This window comes from Pseudopodoces humilis, chromosome 8 (genome assembly GCF_049639895.1).
Source record: "Pseudopodoces humilis isolate 2021_Gansu_Grassland_sample_001 chromosome 8, ASM4963989v1, whole genome shotgun sequence".
NCBI lineage: Eukaryota > Metazoa > Chordata > Aves > Passeriformes > Paridae > Pseudopodoces > Pseudopodoces humilis.
In genome coordinates this window covers 4707501-4727649 of record NC_142207.1, presented here as the reverse complement: position 1 = coordinate 4727649, position 20149 = coordinate 4707501, and the positions used below count along the sequence as shown (strand labels likewise).

The window sequence follows — 20149 nt, the reverse complement described above, 5'->3', positions numbered from 1 at the left end:
CACCTCTAAAAGAAAAAAACCCAAACATCCTAGAACTTATATTTTGACCCACTTTCCTTAAAATCTCTCCAATTCCTTTGAGTGGAGAAACAAAGCAAAGTGTTATTTTGGTAATGATTCAGCCATTCCAATAATACCAGCACTGAAACGTTAGTAAATAGAATTATTGACATTTATTCTTCCAGCACACCATTCCTTGCATTCTAAGCTTACAGACCTGCACACACACAGATCCTGATGTGAGATCCAAGGCTGAGCATTCCACACAGACAGTCCCAAGTGTCCCTAATTACAGACTCCAACTTTTACATCTGTTATATGCTAAGGTTGCCTCAGATTAGAAATATTTTCCTCTATTTACCTGTATCTGCTAATTGAAACGATTTTTCCTGTTCTTTCTTTAATAAGAATTAAAACAATTACCTTCCTATTCTATCAGTCTTTTATAGGAATAGTGTGGATTTTCTCCTCTAGAATAGGTTACCACAGTTCCTGCAAGTTCCTTTCACACAGACCATGAGGGTTTTTTTATATTTGTTTTATTTCTTATTAATATCTCCAGATTTCCTCCAGCTTTTCTCTATCTCCCACCAAAAGGGGTCATGTTGCAGCTGAGCTCCAGCAAGTCATGTTCACACCACTGAGCAGAGCAACGAGGCCACTGACATGCAAGAAACCTCAGGAAAAAAATAAAATTTGAAAATCAATATATATTAAAAAAAACTAGCCATCCTTGTAATCAGCCCTGAGAAAACAGCAGTTCCATCAGGATGATATCATCATGCTGCTGATGAATTAACTGAATTGACTGAATTCATCATTTTTGTTACTCTGGGTGGTTCTGGTTAATCCAGAGCAAGAGTAATGGACTCAACGATCCTTTTGGGTCCCTTCCTACCCAGAATATTCTATGATTTAGTGTTTTTATGCTTCAAACATGGCATGTACACAGGAGGTTATTTATCTTGAAGGAAGAAGGAGAAGAATGGCACGACAAGAGCTTATTAGAAATTCATGGTTTGCACAATTTTGCACTACTGCAATAGTAAGACTCAGTTAAAAAACACAAGAAATATGTGGGCTGTGCTAGGAAAGCAGATTTGGAAAACTTTACTGCACCATAATACATTATCTGTGTTAAACATGAGCTTTTTGTTCCTGTTTCCATTTTGTTAATTTTAGAGGAAAAAAAATAAATCTCTATCAATATCTATCTATATACACATGGATATTTTTAAACCCAGAATAATACAAGTACATTTTTTTTAAAAAAAGGGTCCTAAGCAGCTATATTCTCAGCTCTGCTCTTCCACTCATGCAGTGCTCTAATTCATATCAGAATCTGTCTTCAATATAAATGATCCTACAGAAGCTTATTAGAGAATAAGACAATCAGGTAATAAAATAAAAAAAAGAAAAATAAAAGGAGACTTCAAGTGGACATGAACATAATGTCCCTGCATTATGGAGCCTTAAACTCACATTTATATTCTCATTCAGAAACAAAGCTCCCTCAATCCTCTTCAGCTTAATGGCTTTCAACTTGAAGAAAATCACAGATAGGGTGACTTAAATCATATAGCTTTTGTCTAAGCATCTTGGTTATTTTAAATAAAAAATAAAATAAAAAATATTAAAATAAATATGGAAAAGAAAATATAAAATATAATAAAATTAATATTATATATTAATATTATATTAATATATTATCACTAATATTAAGTATCATATAAGATATAGAAAAATAAAATAAAAAAATAAAAAATAAATAAATGAAAAATATGAATAAATGAAAAATAAATACTTTTTTTTTAATAGTGCTTGAAGACATCTATTCCAGGGAGAAGAACATGGCCATTTCTGAATCTCCCTCACAAAAAACAAATTCTAATTCATAGATCTATGGAAATTTTAGTAAAAAAAGAGCATTTTGAGCAGCAGTATAATTAGTGGAGGACTGTGGGTGAGGGATGTGAGGAGAGGCAGCAGAGGAGCTCCTGCAGTGGTACAGGAGGGGAAAGCTCAGTGGGAGGAGTGTTGGATCAGCTGTGGATGGCCCCAGGCAGTGCAGCTCACAGAGTTTGTGCTGCTCCTGTGCTCAGCCTGGTTTGCCGAGGCAGTTCTGATGTTCAGGGCCCAAAAGCACCGGTCCAGGCTGGCTGGGTAATGAAGATGCTGTGGTTTGACAGCTCAGCTCTCCATGGGAACCTGAGCCTGCTGAGAGCGGCACAGCACTGCCTTTGTGCTCCTCTGGACCAAACTTCTGATAAGAAAAGTTTCACTCACTGACTTACAAACTATTTTTCTTTTACAAACCACAGCTATCTTATGATTCCACAAATGTTTTTGTATTCCCACTGAGTTTTTTCCATACTTGTTGACACTACTCAAATATTGTTCCTCTTAGTAGCAATGTATGAAATCTATTACTGGGCACATGCTGCATAAGAAAAAAAGACTCCCTTTAGTTCATGCTTCATCAGTGCTACTCTAGCTAGCTCTTTATTCTCATGCAATATTGCTATAATTCCAAGTCTCAGAACATCAGTTCTGAACTATTCTAATAGCATTTCCAGTATTCACTTTTCCAGCTCTTTCACAGAAGATTATATATTATACAAATTATTATTAAATTATATAAAAATGCATCCTTTGTCACTACTATCAGTACTTGTTTTTTCTCTGAATGCAGCCTGGTTTGGGCACCAAATACAGAGCACCTTCATGGCATATACAGAAGGCTGGATACTAATTATACTCATCCAATTTTATTTTCAGCAGTGTTTGATTAATGAAAAGGTATGCACAATAGCAAATGAATATCATTATTTGAGAACATGCATGTACCAAACCTGTTCAAGCCAAATCTATTTTTATTGTTTTGGCTATAGCTGTCACTTTGATCCAGACCAACAAGCTGACACTGCTCATGAGTTCCTTTTTAATGCAATTAGGGCACATGCTTGGTGTTTTAATTCCTTCCGTTCTGTCAGACTCCGAGTCCTTTTCAACTGAATTAGCTGACTTTTTCATACAAGCTCATATCTCTGCATATTCATAAATCAAATTTTATTTATTTAATTATTCTTTAGTTTGCTAGAAAAAAAGAACCATTATTTCTCCTATATTCTGTTTGCACATGAATGAAGGATCGTGATTATCACCTTGTTTTGGGAAGGAGAGCAGATGTGACAACACCCCTTGGCTCCTTTTCAGGAGCCACAAGGATTCTCAGTGAGCAGACCTGTGCTGTTGCACTGGAAATGAAGTTCCAAGGAGAAAAGATCCAGGGGGAAATGCAAAGATGAAAGAGTTTTCTGTCTCAGTTTAGTTACAACAATTAAAAGATGGAATAGCACAGAACTGGCAACAATTTTGCAAAACCTGAGATCAGACAAGAAAAATAATTTTTTCATCATTTTCTAGCAAGAATTTGAGCTAAAGGGATAATAAAAAATGGAAATAATTTTAAAAGGGTGGTTTTCATTTCATTTTTTTTTTTTTGTCTGCTTAAGTATCTTTGCTTCTCTCATCTTATTTTGACTCCTATATTATACCATGTCCAACTGCTCACAGCCTGGAAGAGGTTGTGGAGGAGGAGAATGAGCAAGAAAACATGAATTCTTAATGAAAACTTTCATATTATGATTAGTTACTACAAAGTTTTTCATGTTTTGATATTTTTTGGGGTTTTTTTGTGGTGTTTTTTTTTTGTCTTTTTTGGTTTGTTTTTTCTTAATGAAGAAAATTCCTTTTCAGGTCATCTTTAAAACTTTTTTGAAGTGAGTGGGTCTTACACATATCTTACAGCTCTTTGAAAATCTTTGCAACAAGAAAAGGAACCAAACTCTTTTAATAATGGCATGTTATTAAACCACTAACAATTTGGCTGTTTAAAAGTGGACTTTAATGATTATAAGCCTCCTCTTTGATCAGCAGAAAATGGTGACTAATCTGAGAGGGAAAACAAACCCCAAAGTTTTAAGACTCAGAGTTTCTCCTAAGCCTAGTGGCTGCTATCAAAGCTCAAAGGCAAGAGAGTAAAGGGAATAAAACAGGTAGAAGACAATAAGTGAAGATGTTTTATTTTTAACCTGAAATACTCCCCTATTTAAATAGCAATGAAACAAATAAAAATAATAGGATTTGACCTCCCTTCCTTTTTGAATTTCTTCTCTTCCTCCACTGCAAGAATTTTCAGCTCCTCACTGATACCTCCAGGCAAATCTGAGGTGAATGCAACTATCTTAATTGTTAATACAAATTGCATTTATGGTTTGATTTTTTTTATTTTGAAAGATACAGGTACAGAAAGAGAAGAAAACCAAAATTACTGTCAATTAATTTGGTTCAGAAAGGTGTCTCTCTACCCCTCACCAGCTGACTTGCTCTGTGCTGGCTGCTGTGGATTTACTAATGCAGGATTTCAGGGCTGGCCTTGGGTTCTGTCCCATCAAACATTCCATTAGAGACTTCATCCATCCTTTGTCCAAAATCCTACCAAGCAGGACAGCTCTTACTGGCTTATGTGTCTACCCATGATGCCAAACAGGTTGAGTTGTCAACCCAAAACTCTTTCTATTTATATCTTCAGTCTCTCTGACTCATTAAGGGCTGTTTTCCATCCTCTGGGATGCCTTTTCCATACTCCAGGCACCATCTCCTGTGCATGGCTCTCTCACAAGGAAAACCTTTCATTCAATGCCAAACTTTTCCCATTCCTTTCGATTTTTAGTGATTACTGCTCAGTGGACCTTACATTGCATTTTGGCCTGACCAAGAAAAGCAAATATTCCATGAGGATGATTCCTTGAGATGGAACATTTGCAACAGCATCTAAACACCCTGGGTGACAATGGGGCTCACATGACCAACCCCTAATTTCCTCTTACCTCTACTGGATTTCAGAGGTATAATAAATTCAAGACTAAAACTAAAAAAAAAACAAAAAAACAAAAAAAAAAAGCTAAAAAAATTTTAAAAATTAAACATTTTTTATGATTTTTCTTCTGGATCCCTCAAATATGGTATTTTAAAGCTGCTGTTCAACTCTTCTTATACAGATAGCTGAATTCAAAATGTCATCTTACCCCCCTTGTTTCCTCCTATCTTTTTAAATTCTAGACTGAGGCAAATTCCCCTATTGTGTTTCACACAATGACATTATGTACTTTTAATTATCATTATTATTTTCATACTGTGGCTTTGATTTGAGCCACAGAAGAAATCTGTGCTTAGCATCTCTGGAATCAAAGAGGAAGTCCACAGAATAATATTTTTATATTTTTTTCCCTGGAACAAATTTCTCAGATGATGAAGTAGACACCTTCAGCTATTAATTCATCAGTTGTTTCCCTTGTTACCCCTTGTGAATCCCAGGGGTATCAACTGATTGCTATTATAGACTTAAAATGCAAAGAACAATATTTTTTTTGCTGTTGTGCATTTGTTTCTTTCCTGACTCACTAACATTACTAAGAAATGGTACATAACACCATAACACATTAATAGCTGTTGTTCTTCAAACCTCATCATAACACAATCTCTTCTTGTATGCATTTACAAACATTGTGTGGAAGAAATAAATGGAGCCTGTGGGGTTTTTTTTATATTTTTACACCACAGCAGAAGGAAAAGCCGATTAAAAGATTTATTCAAGTATTTACATGACACACACACACTGTTGCAGTATTAAAATGTGAGCTTGCTCCTTTTACAAATCTCTTTAGAAGTTTTTCACTCCCCAAGTCCTAATACAACTTTTAAATGGCAGTCACAAGTTTCAATGATCCCAGCCTGTAATTGTGCATCCCCTCTGGTTCTCCTCTTCCCCTTCCTCCTCTCCTTGCCCTTCAATCCACCATCTCTTATTGAACAGTGTGCACTGGTGGCCCAGGAAGCCACCCAGGTCCTGGCTGCATCACAGCAGGAGTGGACAGGACAAAGAAAGACTCCACCTGCAGAGCTGCCTCCAGCCCTGGGATCCTCAACACAGGAAGGATGTGGAGCTGCTGGAGCTCCTGAGGAAGCCACAGAGATATTCCCAGGACTGGAGCAGCTCTGCTCTGGAGCCAGGCTGGGAGAGCTGGGGCTGTTCAATATGGAAAAGGAAAGGCTCTGGGGAGACCTCGGAGCCCCTGCCAGTGCCTGAAGGGGCTCCAAGAGAGCTGGAGAGGGACAAGGGATGGAGTGACAGGACAAGGTGGAATGGCTTCAAACTGAAGGAGGGCAGGGTCAGATGGGATACTGGGAAGAGATTCATTCATGTGAGGGTGGTGAGGCACTGGCACAGGTTGCTCAGAGAAGCTGTGGTGTGGCTGCCTCATCCCTGGAAATGTTTGGGCCTGGGTGGGATGGGGCTTGGAGCAAAGGGGATTAAAAAAATCTGAGAAAGCAAAGGTTATATCCCATGGCAGAGGGAACTGGATGAGTTTTAAGGTCCTTTCCAACCCAAACTATTGTGGAATTCTATGATGATTTTATGGATGTTCACATAGGAGGTGTCTAAACCATTTCCTTACTCCCATTACTTCTCCACACATCCTTCCACACTCAGCCTTGCTCTGCACATCCTCTTTGCAATGTCACCCCATGTAAGCTCTAGTCACACATCTCCTTATGCTTGAACAGTTTGTCAGTGGATGCTACACCAATACCCTCACATTTCAAACCCCCTACTTAAAGTTCATCTCCTCCCATTGGCCTGGGAAACAGAGAGTTATGGCTGGCATCCCAAAAAGCATCACAGCCATCAGTACAAGCTGCACATTTCTGGAACCAGGAGTAGCCCTGAGGTGGCCCCAAGGTTACCCCGAGCCTCATCTGCTCTTCCTGTCCTTTCCTCATTTTCTGGCATTCCCAAAGAAATCAGAAAATGGGTATGAGGAGAAATCAAGACACGTTGTTATTTATATTACTCCATGTATGTCAGATGTCTGAGCTGTACAACAGGACTGAAGTGTTGGGAGGGACCTGCAGCACATCCCCCTGCTCCAAGGCATTTTTGCTGTGTAAAATGGTGCAGCACATTCTCCATGGCCACTGTGGTGCAGTGGAAGGCAACAATTTACCTTCAACACTGGAGACAATTAGGTAGGCATATTTACAGAATAAATATGAAGAGGTACACAGTTAGCATTCCACAATATTAATTCCTAATGTTCCTGAATGCATTCAAATATCCCATAGCTTGAACAACAGGCATTTTATGCTTCTTATTAAATACAAAGAGATGCAAAGCCATAAAAAAAATAAAATGTTCTGTGTAGAGACATTTAGCTGGTTGTGGCAGAGCTGTGAGAGAACCTAAATCTGATCTATCCTCTTGTGAGTTTTAAATGCATTACCTTCCCTGCCATCAACGTCCAGTGATCAAAGTCTCATGAATATGACAACAGAATACTGGCTGGAATATTTTAAAAAAACCTTTCCCCATGAGTGGAGCAGACCTGAAATGAGGATCTCAGCTAAACCCATTCTAAGTCAGCCTGTATTTGTTTCATGTTGACAGTCAGCAGCACCATCATCAATTTTACACCATTTTCATGGACCAGCAAAAGTAATCACTTCTGTTCCTTGACCACCGAAGAAAAGATGTTCTGCGTTAAAATTTATCAAAGCTATGAACTGCAGACATATGGAGCCAAACATCTTAGTTCAAAGGCACTTGATAGATAATATATTACTGCAGAACAATTTATTCTCCCTCTCTGTTGCCAATTGCCACTTTATTTCCTACTCTCCTTGTCCCAGCTTTTCCTTCAGTCCATGTTTCACTGCCATGTCTGGGCTCTGAAGTGCTCCCAGTGATCAGTGGAGACATTCTCTGCCCCAGAAATGCTCTCCTTACCATGGCTCTGGTACTTACACTGTGCTACTACTCTTAATTGATGATTAGTTGATGTAAGAGATGAGTATCAGCACTATAAAACCCCCAGCTGGGTAAGTTACCAGTTCACTGGGGGAAGCAGGTATTTTTTCTAGACCTAATCTGGAATAACCAAAATATCAAACACTGTTCAGACTGATAAAGTGCTGAAATCCTGCCAAAGTAACAAGCTTAGATGAGAAACATAACAAATGTGGCTCTTCAAGAGCTGTATGAGTAGCAGAATCTTTCTCCTCTCAATTTCAAATTCAGTTTTATAAAAAATAAACTTTTATGAAACGTCCTTTCACTCACTGTGTGATATGACAGAAGCTTAGTAGCTCAAGTTCCATTGTAAGGAATGTTCCATTCATAGGAGGATATATCAAACCATCAGCACTAAACAGCAAACAGAACTTGCAGGCACAGAGATGTAAAATTCACCACACTCAGAAAAGATATTCTTGAGTGCAGCGAGGGGAGCCATTTGGAATGAGCAAATTTTCCACCATGCCTTGGTTGTTTTATGGAAAAAGCAGAATTTCTGGTTCACAGCACAACAAAACTCCTGACACATGGATGTGAACATGGAAGAATAGCAGGGCTTGATCCTGCACTACTACAGGAAGTTTATCACACAGAGAAAAGTTTGTGATCACACTCTGAAATTCTTATTATTGAAATGATCTCCTCTGTATGAGCAGCAACTCATTCAGAGCTCAACTTGAAATATAGGTTTAGTATGGATGCTTTTGTGACTTTTTAAATAAAATAAACCCACCAAGTTACCCAGACATAATACCCTAAAACTTTGACACCAAAATAAGTCTCAGAATTCTACAATCAGAATGAAAGAGTTAAAACAAAAAAAAAAAAAATAAGGACAGAAAACAAAAGACAAAAGAAAGGATCAGAAGATTTTTAAATAACTAGAATGTTTTTTCATTATCTGTTTGCATTCTGGATCAAAACCCAGTCAAAACTAACAGAAATAATATATAAGTTGGGGAATAGCAATAAAAATGTATGCTAAGTATCCAATTAACAGACCAAAATACATCAGCTAATTAATAAAAATGCCAAAAAACCCCAGTAATTAAATAACTGCTGAACTGCAAAACACATATTCTGAGAAAATTTTCCACACAGTATTTTCACCACAAAAGAAATGGAGATTGCTTAGTAAGAATCAGACTGTAAAAAACCATCAGCACTTGTGGCCTTTCCTGCAGGGCAGCACTTCCCTCTCCCCAAACCTGCACTTCCCACCTTGCACATGGCACTGAACAGGTGACACTGAGCAGGAATGGTTTGCAGCCAGCAGATAACAACTGAAGGAAAACACTCTCTCATTTTTCTGTCCCTCCTCACAAAACCAAAGGTTTGGGTACAATTCCTACATCCCTGACAGAAAAGATTAGCTAATGGTAAGCTTTGGATTCATCCAGTAAATCCAGCAGAGAATATACAAGTAAAGGTATGGAAAAAAGGCTGCTGTCAGCAAGTTTGAAAGCTTCAAGTCCTTTCAGATCAGAAGCTGCAGAAAATCAATTTCTACATGAATTTTTATTTTTCCTTTAGAAAAATAAAACTCTGCAGTCAGATTAAGTCAAGCTTACCATCTGCTGCAGAGAGAAATACAGCTATACTCAAGATCACATTATCAAACTTCTTTGTAAACTTTACATGCAAGCTGTTCCTGTCAGAATTGAAGTCATTGTGATAATGCTTCTTAATATTCATTCAGGCTTTAAATAAAGACTGACAAAAGTCCACATATGGATGACAAGCTGTTCTACTGTAAATATTTTTGTATTTGTTGAGAAGGGGCTTATGGCAGTTTAGGACATATTCCATCAGGAATTTTGGTTCTGAACTACTTACTGACTAATAGAACCAAGATAAAATCCTTGTTCCAAACTCCTCACCAAAATTTAGTTTTAAATTAACTTGATCCCATTCCTACTCCTGCTTAGATATGCTTTCACATCATTATTGCTTAAAAACTTTTCCCAGCTGGTGGATGTTGTAGAATGGAAGACATTTAGTCTTTGAAACAAAGCTTAAGTCCCAACTGGCAATGGATGTAGCTATGTATGGAACAGAAAAAGCAAATATGATGTAATTTTACCATTAGAGCCCACCCTCTAAAGCACAAAACAAATTCTTCCACTTTTTTTGTGCAAATAAACTTGTTAAACTCCTTCCAGTATTCCTGTAAATGTGTGGATATAGCATAAAAATCCTTCAAAAATTCATTTCCCACATCCTCTAGTTAGAAACACAACTTACAGAAAAGCAAACACAAAAGCAAATGTTGTGACAAGTAGGGATTAAATTGCTTTTTCAGTTTTGATTCCATTTTGAGAAGTCACAAGGCACGTGCTGCAATAATTATTGCAATTAACAGTTTACCATTTGCTCCAAGTTCATTACACATTATCGCTTTTTTAGTAGAGCAACTATGCTAGTAACTCAATACAGCAATGAAAAAACAGTTTTTAAAACACCTGCATGAAAGATGTACATTATGTGCAGCCACAGACAAGGGTGTGAAATAAATCCTAGTGCAAAGAAAGAGTCTTACCCTGATGTTGGATCAACAGCTATGGCCTTGGGGTTGTTCAGGTCCAGCTCGATGAGGGTCACACACACTGACCCGTTCTGGCTGCAGACAAAGATCCTGTCACTGACATCATCCACAAAGTAAAAATTCCCCGTGATCCAGTCCATTGCTATTTGCTGTACATCTGCCAAAAAAAAATAGGAAGAAAAGAAAGAAGAAGGAGCTCAGGAGTGCAGTTTGAATCTGAGCAAAGGACTGCTGGCTGCTCTGCCAGCAGCTGCTCCACTCACTTAAACAGCTCCAGCTATTTTGCATCTACACTAAGGTTTCTAATAAGGAACCCAATTCTCAGTACACAAATAGGGTTTGGGGAGGATTTTTCTGTTTTAAGTACAGATATCTGATGGCAGCTTCAGTGGTATGAAAGATACACATTTGTTTTGAGCTCTGTTAAGTATTTTTAAGTCTGTCGTTGTGGTTTTTTTATGGTATCCCCAGAAGAAACACCACTGAATGATGGTGCACCTGTGGAACACTGATGGTACCAGATTCCTGGGGGAAGGCAGCTCTGAAGCCACTCAGATTCTGAATTTAGTGTTCCAGGATGTCTGGTAGACCCTAGGGATGGGAAATTGGTAAAGGTTAAAAGAGTTTGTTGGTTATATTTGAAAAGGACAAAAGCAGACCAGAAATACTTAACAGAAATAAAAAACCCTGTGATATGCACATCTGAAAACACCTTATCTCTGCATCCATTTTCATTTAAAATACTTTTATCTTGTAGTTCTGGGGTATCTGGATGCTGCCAAATATCTGATAATTGCCATAAGAAGTAGCACTGAAGTAAATTTTTCTGTGATAACATAGACATTCACTAACAACCAAGATTTCCTTCTCAGGATGTTGTGGCAGCTTCAGAGCGTCCTGACACAACTGCTCTCTCAGTTCTTTTCCTTGTGGGATCCTGGAACCACCCCCTGTAAATGCTTTATAAACCCTTGATTTATAAATCAAATGACCTGGCCATACATCATCTTACTGTTCTAGTGGGCAAAAGTACAGAGAAGTGCAAAGAACATGACCTTATCAATTTTATTTAAGTAAGATTTCTTTTCTTCCTCTTCTTATTGACAATACTGTATTGATACAACTCTGTAGGACAGAATTAGGTATACTTTAATAAATAATACCTCAATTAATAGAAAAAAAAATATTTCCTGTTAAATGTCTTCAATGATCAATATAAATGATTTTTTATTTTAAAAAAAATAAATATGTTTATTATATTACAGTGCTTTCAAAATAGTGCTAACATAAGCTGAGATTCTGTCTTGATGAGAGAAACCAGATGTGATAAAATGTCATTGCACATGGTAGGTTGTTTTTTTGGTTTATTTTAGTTTTCTGTATGCTTAGAGTCCTTCAGATTTTTTAGGTTTTTAGGTTTGCTTTCCACAATCCAATAAAAAACTGTTTCCCCCATCACACCCACGCTGCACTGCAGAGTAATAAGTAAATTTGATTGGACAAAAATTGTATTCATTGAGTTCTTGATGATAACTCAGGGCTTATGAGCCTTGTACTTGCTTAAAATGGACATGGAAGCTCATTTGTTGTCCTTCAAAGTGCAGGTAACTTAAATAAGATTTACTCAGTGAAATACCAGGAACACCAACTGTATCCCACCTCAGCCACCCCATTACACAGCTCAGTGCTGGCTTCTGTCTCTCCCATTCCTGCCCTTCCACTACTCATTTCCCTTTAAATTCAAAGTGAATATTGTGCCTGATGGGTCCTATTACCAAGATCTGCTGAGCCAGAATAAAGAAATGCTCCATTTAGCTCAATATCCAAACTCCAGAGGAGGCCAATGTCAAATGCACTGTGAGATATGTGAGCACTGATATATTTCAGACAATAGGAAGAAAACACTTTTTTTTTTCCCCCCTCTCTTTTTCCAAGCGAAATATTGGACGTGTTTTTAAAGTGCCAGAAGAAAACTCTGTGCCTCTTGAAATCAGTAACAGTTAAGGCATTTTCAACATACCTGCTTACCATTTTCTGAAGTTGGATCCATGGAATGAAAAATTTATGGTTTACTGATTCAGGGAGACTTTTGAAAATTGCAGATAAGCTTCTGTGCAACAGAAGCATTTCAGAAAATATCGTTTAAACAGTACAAAAGGTACAAAAGGGATCCAATTTCAAACATTTTTAGAAATAAAACTAGTAATTAAATTCCTGCAATGAGAGGTCTAGAAGATTGCTGTACACTGGGAAGTGGATGAAAAGGAACAAGGTTAAGTAGCAGCCTGTTGGAGGAGGGTATGTTTTTCTTACTGTGTGAAAAATGTACCTATTTTTAGATAAATGTGATATATAAGTGAAAGGCACATCACACACAGGTTATTGGATTTGTTAACATAAAAGAACTTACAGTTATGAAATGTTTGCTCTGTTCTGTCCTTAGGTTTTTGGTAACATATCACAAAAAAAATTGCACCAAACAATTTTTAATGGAAACCAAGCATAATCCAAGGTCATATTAGGGATAACCATTTGCATTAGGCAGTTAAAAATGAGCTCAGCATTTCAGGAAAGCTGAGACATCCAGAAGCAACAGCACAGCATAAACTTTGTGTCAAACAACATTGGTAGCTCTGAACACTTTATCCGTGTTCCCTGCCCAGCAGAATCCCTTGGGAAGGGCAGGGAGCTCCCAGCAGCACAGGCTGTTGGAGAGGTTTAGGTTCATTCCAGCTGCATTCCTTGTAAAGCTGTTCTTCCCAAAGCATGCCATCTTTCCTGACTTTTATCAGAGTTTCCAGAAAAAGCAACACATGAATTCACAGTAATTCCCTTCAGGAGAGCAGACTTCCCCAGAGAGATGTCCTGCAAAGAGCACTTCACACCAGCCCATCAGTGCTGAGCCCATTTGTGAGCTGTAAACACCCTGGATCTGCTCTGAGCTTTGTCTCTGTTCTGTTCTCTCTGCATTGGACACATCCCCCTTCTCACAACACAAGTTTGGAAAGAATTGTCCAAGCCCACTCCCCCACCAGATTAAATTGTACATGAGAAATCCCCTTTGGCTGGCAGATAATGGGTTTTGAGAATCCCATTTTTGTCTCCATGGTTTGGTAGCAGCTCTGTGTGAAGCTGCAAACCACTGTAAACCACAGAGATAAGGCTCTGGTTGAACTGGAGACTTTTAATATATATATATATATATATATATATATATATAACTTCTTGGACTCAAGGAGTTAGTGAATTCATTTCATGCCTCTTTCTGGACTCATACATAAAGCCCACTATGTGCAGATGTCTGGTCCACTCACATCTTTAAAGTAATTAATCTCTTTTTCTTTCATTCACATGGTTTCAGAAGTCTCTAAAAAGAAATGTCTCCCCTTAAAAACACACATATTTATTCTGAGCAATATTCTGTATAGTTCTGAGGGCTTTCCCAATATTAATAACAGTTTCCTTGGAGCATTTCTGCCAAATGTTATCATCTTTCCTATATTACTTTCTAAAAACTAGGATTTCCTCTTAAGGACTTCATAAAGAATAGTTAAGACAGCATATAGGTTAAATTCTGCTCTACTTAATGGCATTATGTAGACTGTGGGCACAGCAAAAGTGTGTCTGGAAATGAACTTTTCCTGTCTTTTAAACACACAGACATTATTAGACCTTTAGAGAAAATAATCATTTCATGAGGATGGCTAAATCTTCAAAGGGTCCTGGAAATATGTCTTATGGCCAAACCATAGTGTATGGAAATCAGAGAAGAACAGAATGGCTCTCTTCTTTCACTTTGATTTTCTAACATATATCTTGTGGCATATGAATTATTAGATTTATTTCCATTTCAAATCAAGACTAGCACAAGTCTTCAGATCTTCAGCAGAAGAGAGGGAAAAGGAGTGACATATTCTTGTATTTGTTACTGCAGTAATCAAGGATTCTGCCCATTCACTATCTATTAAAATCAGTATTATATAAACAGATTTCATTTTTCCCAGATGTAGAGAAAAAAAAATAAAAATTGGCAAGCTTTTTCCTGTTAAAAGCTTCAGTATAAACATTCCTTATTTTTAATGTAAGAACTGATCTGAGCAAACTACTCAGTGGAATTCATGAGATGTTGGAGTGTTTTTGAGAAACTTCTGAGTGAACTGGGAAATGATTTTGGATGAAATGTGATTAAAATTTAAAATATTCCTGGAACTCTCCATATGCTTCTTGTCAATGCTGAAAGAGATAGACCATTTTTGACTATTTTAAGGAAAAGAACTTAGCTTCTACTGCCTTATAAAGTAAATTTTCCCTTATTGTGGACATTACTGCAATGAAAACTTTCTCATATCTGCGTATATAAATCAGTATTGCTTGAATATTTAGATTTTCCCCATATTAATATATTTATAAAATATATATTTGAAAGTGCTTAAAACGTATTTTTTGGACAGAAATGCCTTGTTTTGGGTTTTTTGTGGGTCTTGTTTGTTTTGGTTTTTCCTTTATTTTTTAATTTGTTTTTGTTTGCTGTAATTTTTTCTCTTTTACAAAAATTGATCTTAAAGGAAGAATTATTTTGATTAAATTAATAATTTTTATTCTCTAACCCTTATATTTCCTTTTTGAATGCAATGTCCAAACTGGCATTGCCAGACTTAGTTTAATCTATTTATCCAGTTAGAAAGAATAAAAGAGATAAAATTACGTATTTATCAAGGAACACACAAATTTTGTTGTAAAGAAAAGCAGAAAGCCAGGTGGGAATAGACTTTTTGCCTCCACTGAGTAAAAAGCCAGGTTTGGGACAAGACAAGGAGCACCAAGTTTTTTTGTTGTTTTGTTTTTCTCCAATAGCCAGTGATGGTGAGAGCAGGTAAGAAGTGTTAAAAGCTATAAATGAAAAGCTGGGAAATCCTGCAGCACTGCCTTTGCTGTGCCTCTCTTCTGACATTAATGTTGCAAATTAGCAGCCCAGGCAGCCTTGTACTGACTCTGTACCTTGGGAAAGTGAAGCTGGAATGGATTTTCTCTCTGCTCCTTCTACTACCAAGAATTTGCCATAATTCTGTCTGCAATGCCACTTAAAAAAATATGATTTTTATTAAAGATGTCACCATTCAATAAGTCAGACACACTGGTGTCTCAGCTTTTAACAGCCATGTCCGGAGTGATTATTACACAAGCTGGAAAATGAAAAATCAAGTGAAAAATATCCATCCATCTTTTTCAAATGACTCATCCTCAGATATCTGATTTAAATCAGCTGAATTAAATCAGCTTTTGCAGATACTCTTTGTTAGAAGCACAATGCAGAACCTAAAATATACTAAATTTAAATAAGCACTTTAAAGCATCTAGACTTCAAGTTCCTCAAAAGAAGAGAAAGCTTTTCCTTTTCTTTGCGGAGTAAAATCATTTCAATTTCAATCAATTTGGTTACTGACAAAAATATCATTGGCATTCTTTCAACCCTGGAGCAAAACATCCTGCTTGAAAAACCTATAAATGTGAACACTGAGACAATAGCAGATTCCTCAAGCTAAAGAATTTTCAAAAATATCAGAATAATCTAAATATTATGAATACTTAATGAAAGCATCCTGATGGCTCAGAAAGACACTAAATCTCTCAGAGACATGGTGGATTCAGGCACTTTGAGATTCAGGCATTCGGCTTCTCACCAGGTGCAGAAGAGAAAAATTCTGGGCATTTGGTGAGGAACTGGAACAGGCTGTGGCTGATCCTGGATCCCTGGAAGTGTCCAAGGCCAGCTTGGATGGGGCTTGGAACAACCTGGGATAGAGGAAGGTGTGGCTGCCCATGGCAGGGAAATGAGAAGATCTTAGAGGTCTCTCTCAGCCCAAACCATTCTGTGTTTCCATGATTCTACACTGGCTGAGAATCTTCCTCCTCTTCTAACAAAATCCTTTACACAGCACTCAGTGGAAATGTGATAATGCCCCAGATATGTTTGTGCCTTCCCCAGGAATTTTACAGCAGGGTAGCAAAATCTGGACCTAAAATCTTAAGCATTCTTAAGCATATTTCTTTTACTTGGTTATAGAGTGTTTCTATCAAGAAATGCACCAAGTTTCTGGAATGAATAAGAGGAATGAAATTTCTGTTGCTGGGTCCTGCATCACAGAGCTGGCTGTGAAGCCAAGGTGAGCAAGGAAAAAGTGTGAGACAATTAAATAAGGGCCTTGTGAGCACCTCTATCTTTTAATCCTGACTCTTCAGATTTTTATAGAGGGTGATTTTTCTGGCATCAATCTCATGTCAGAAATAAGTAAGAATAGCTGAAAAGCATAACATTCCTAATTTCTGCATTACTGAGTCTCAGACACACTGCTCAGCGATTGCAAACCTGTAATGGGGTCCCAGTGGCCTGTATACATGCTGAACAATAAAGACAGATTTATAGAGGTACATAGCTATAACAGTCTTATTTTTTTTTCTTTTTAGCTGCACATTCAACAGCTTCTTATAAATCTAGTGAGGCTGTAAATCAAACCCAGTTATTTACTTCAAAGCAGTTAAGTCACCCACTGTTAAAATTAAAGCATAATTCAGCTGCAACAGGCATCCCATTGAGCACGTGGCCTCGGAGAGCGGCTGTGGGGACACGGAGTGGCTGCTCCAGGCTGTGACACTCCCTTCCTTCACCTTCCTGAAAAATCCAGAAATCCACCACCCCCCACCTCCCCAGGACAGTCCCCTGCACGGGTTATGAACCCCATAAACCATCATCACACGACAATATAGCCACTTTAACGTTGTTCCACAGACAGGCTAAGCAGCAGATTATTATCAGATCATTACAATGCAAGGAGATGCCAATAAATACATGGAGTTATCTCACAATGCAAAGTGTTTAAGGGAAATGACTTCCAGAGAAAGTTTGAACAGTTTGATACCAGAGGTAAGCAATGGTGCTTTAAGAAATGCTTTTGGGGGGATCATTTAGAAGTGAATTATCTCTGGTAACTTATAAGAGTGGGTTAGGCAAAAAAGGAAATTCACACTGCACTTTTTTGGTGGAAGGCAACATTTGTCAGAGAACACCCTAATGCAGATATGCTGGAGGTTCTTGCATGCCATAATTCTGTAGGTTAATTTTATCTGGAGCTCAATCTATTTGCTCTTAGCAATAAATGGTCCAGACAATGTGAAATGCAGGACATGACATGACCCACTGGTGTAATTATTGCATTTCATTTTTACACTCAGTTTTAATCAGAAGGTAATACTGACCATAGAGTATTTAATTTTGTTATACAGACATTCATATTGGGCACAAAATTATTTGTCTTCATCTCAAACATATTACAGGAAAAGGAAAAAAATTACACTTGCAGCAAACAAACAAACAAACAAACAAAACCCACCACAAAAAAAACCCAAAAAAACCCCAAACAACAACAAAAAAAACCCACAAAAAACCCCAACATTGCTAAAATAAAAAGAATTTGCTTTTTATAAAATAAAAATCTGCATATGGAGTCAGTTTTAAATTCAGCTTGAGAATTACAGCCTAGACAATACCAGACAATCTAAAAATATTCTCAATAATAAAAAAAATATGACCTGCACAGTTAGAAAACATATACCTCATTTCTTCACACAGCATTTTGGAAACAAAACCCTATATTGTACTTTACTAGCTAAAAAGCCTCTCTTTTAGGAGTTGCTAAGGAAAGAAAAAGAAATTGCTTCTTATGCTAAGGACACTGAGCTTTTTTCTTCCTCTTTCCCTTTCCCTCTATCAGAGGATGATCACGCCCTGCCATCAGCAGGCTGGCACTCCTGCAAGACTCTGAAACCCCTGCTCAGCACCTAGAAAAGTCATCTGAGCAAAACAAACAAATAAAACCCTTCCTGCCTACTAATGCTGCCAACAGACAATAACAAATGCATACCATGTAAACATTACCTCACCCTCCCTTTCTCCCTCTCTGTCCCTTTTTCCACCCATTTATTACATATTTTCAATATCAAAATAGTAACCTTTGAGAAGACTATTATTCATTATATGTGACCTGACCAACAAAACAGACAACTGCTCAGACTTAAAATATTGACAATGTTACTGCACTTAAGAAATAATAAAAAAACCAAAATTCCTTGCTAACTTATTTCCAGTAATGCAAGAAATAAAACTAAAACATGGCTTTAGATTTATACATAAATTATTTTTCTATCCATTTTCAACCAGACATCAGGACACTGCTTTTTTGTTGTTGTTATTTATTTATTTCTCTCATCATCACAATAGTGCTGCTATTGGTCTACCTGAGCATTATCTTAAACCAGAATGGCACCATAGATCCCATGAAAAGTCTCATAAATCACTCACATGGCTGCTGCTTCCAGAAATATGACTCCAGCTCAATGTGCTTCTATGTGCAGAGCCTGACCTTTGCTTTCAGAAGGATTCCAAGCCTTCCCAAACCTCACAACTCTGGGAAAGTGTGAGTCCATAATCCCTTCACAACCCCAAACTTCCAGGTACCTTGTGCCAGCCACTCCCATATTGTGTATCCCCCAGCACTTCAGGTTTTAAACCTCACAGTGTCTGTTAGTCTCTGTTATTCTGCATTTACAGGGGAAAAGACAAAACATCACCAGCATATTGCCTTTCTTCCTAAATCACTACTCCTCTTATGTAAAAAGCAAAAACAAATTGTCTCAACCCTTGCAAAGAAGTGCAGAGAGACACTATATTAAATATATTAAATATAAATAAATACAATAAAATATAATTATATAATAAGTAATAATTATAATATACAATACACATATTAATATATATATAAATTAATAATAAAAATAATTAATATATATATTAATATATTAAATATGCACTACACCCTCCTCCAGGTCCCCTTGTCTTCCTCCTAGCAATAATTTTTTCCATGAAATGTTTGCCTACCCTAATGTAAACTCAGCTGTGTGCTGAGTGACCCCAAAGGCAGCTCAGGCCATGGTGCAAAGCTGAGTGGGGCAGGGGCACAGCCCCAGGTGCTCCTCAAACCCTTGTCCCTCCAGCCAGCAGCAGCTCTGCTCAGCAGCACATGGATCACAGGGCATCCACAGGCTGACATAAAATACCTTTGGTCATTACTTCATCTTCCTTGAGTTGCCTTTTCTCAGTGGGTTTCTTTCTGAAGGTAAGCTAGTGGTTATGACTGTTTAAAACAAATCTGAATTCTGCAACCAGTTGTACAGACTCAATGACTAAATGATATAATCTCCAAAGAGTCTTAAAAGGAAAATACATATTTTCATTATATCCTTATATACCAATAGAAAAAATCTCCCCCAAATGAAAATGGGATAATACACTTAAGTAAAATAGCAATAAATGACATTCAAGACAAGCCCAAAATTGCCAAAAAGAGTGAGGGTGCCCTGAACTGCCAGTTGTGGCACAGATCCCCACACGCTCCTCAGTCAGCTCATTATTTTTGCTTACACAGTGTGACAGAAACGTTATGGAATGACATGCACAGAGCACCCAGACTTTGTCCCCAGCTCAGAACTGTCACAGTGAGTGCCTGGCCCAGCACGAGTGGCAGCTGCTGGGTCACTTGCTGATAACACTCAGGGCATCAATTTTATGCAAGCAAACGGACCCTTTGCATATCCTGTCCTTATCATTTAATTGCTTACAATGGTTCAAGCACTTT

The 20149-nt window shown here is 37.6% G+C and overlaps 1 protein-coding gene across 1 annotated transcript in view; it reads right to left on the bottom strand.

The window, feature by feature from the left end:
- The window catches only part of LRP1B (LDL receptor related protein 1B), a 714787-nt gene that overhangs the window by 254364 nt on the left and 440274 nt on the right, over window positions 1-20149 (bottom strand). The window contains exon 9 of the mRNA XM_088058617.1: window positions 10455-10617. Coding sequence (XP_087914743.1) covers window positions 10455-10617 — 163 coding nt within the window. The remainder of the gene's footprint in view (window positions 1-10454; window positions 10618-20149) is intronic.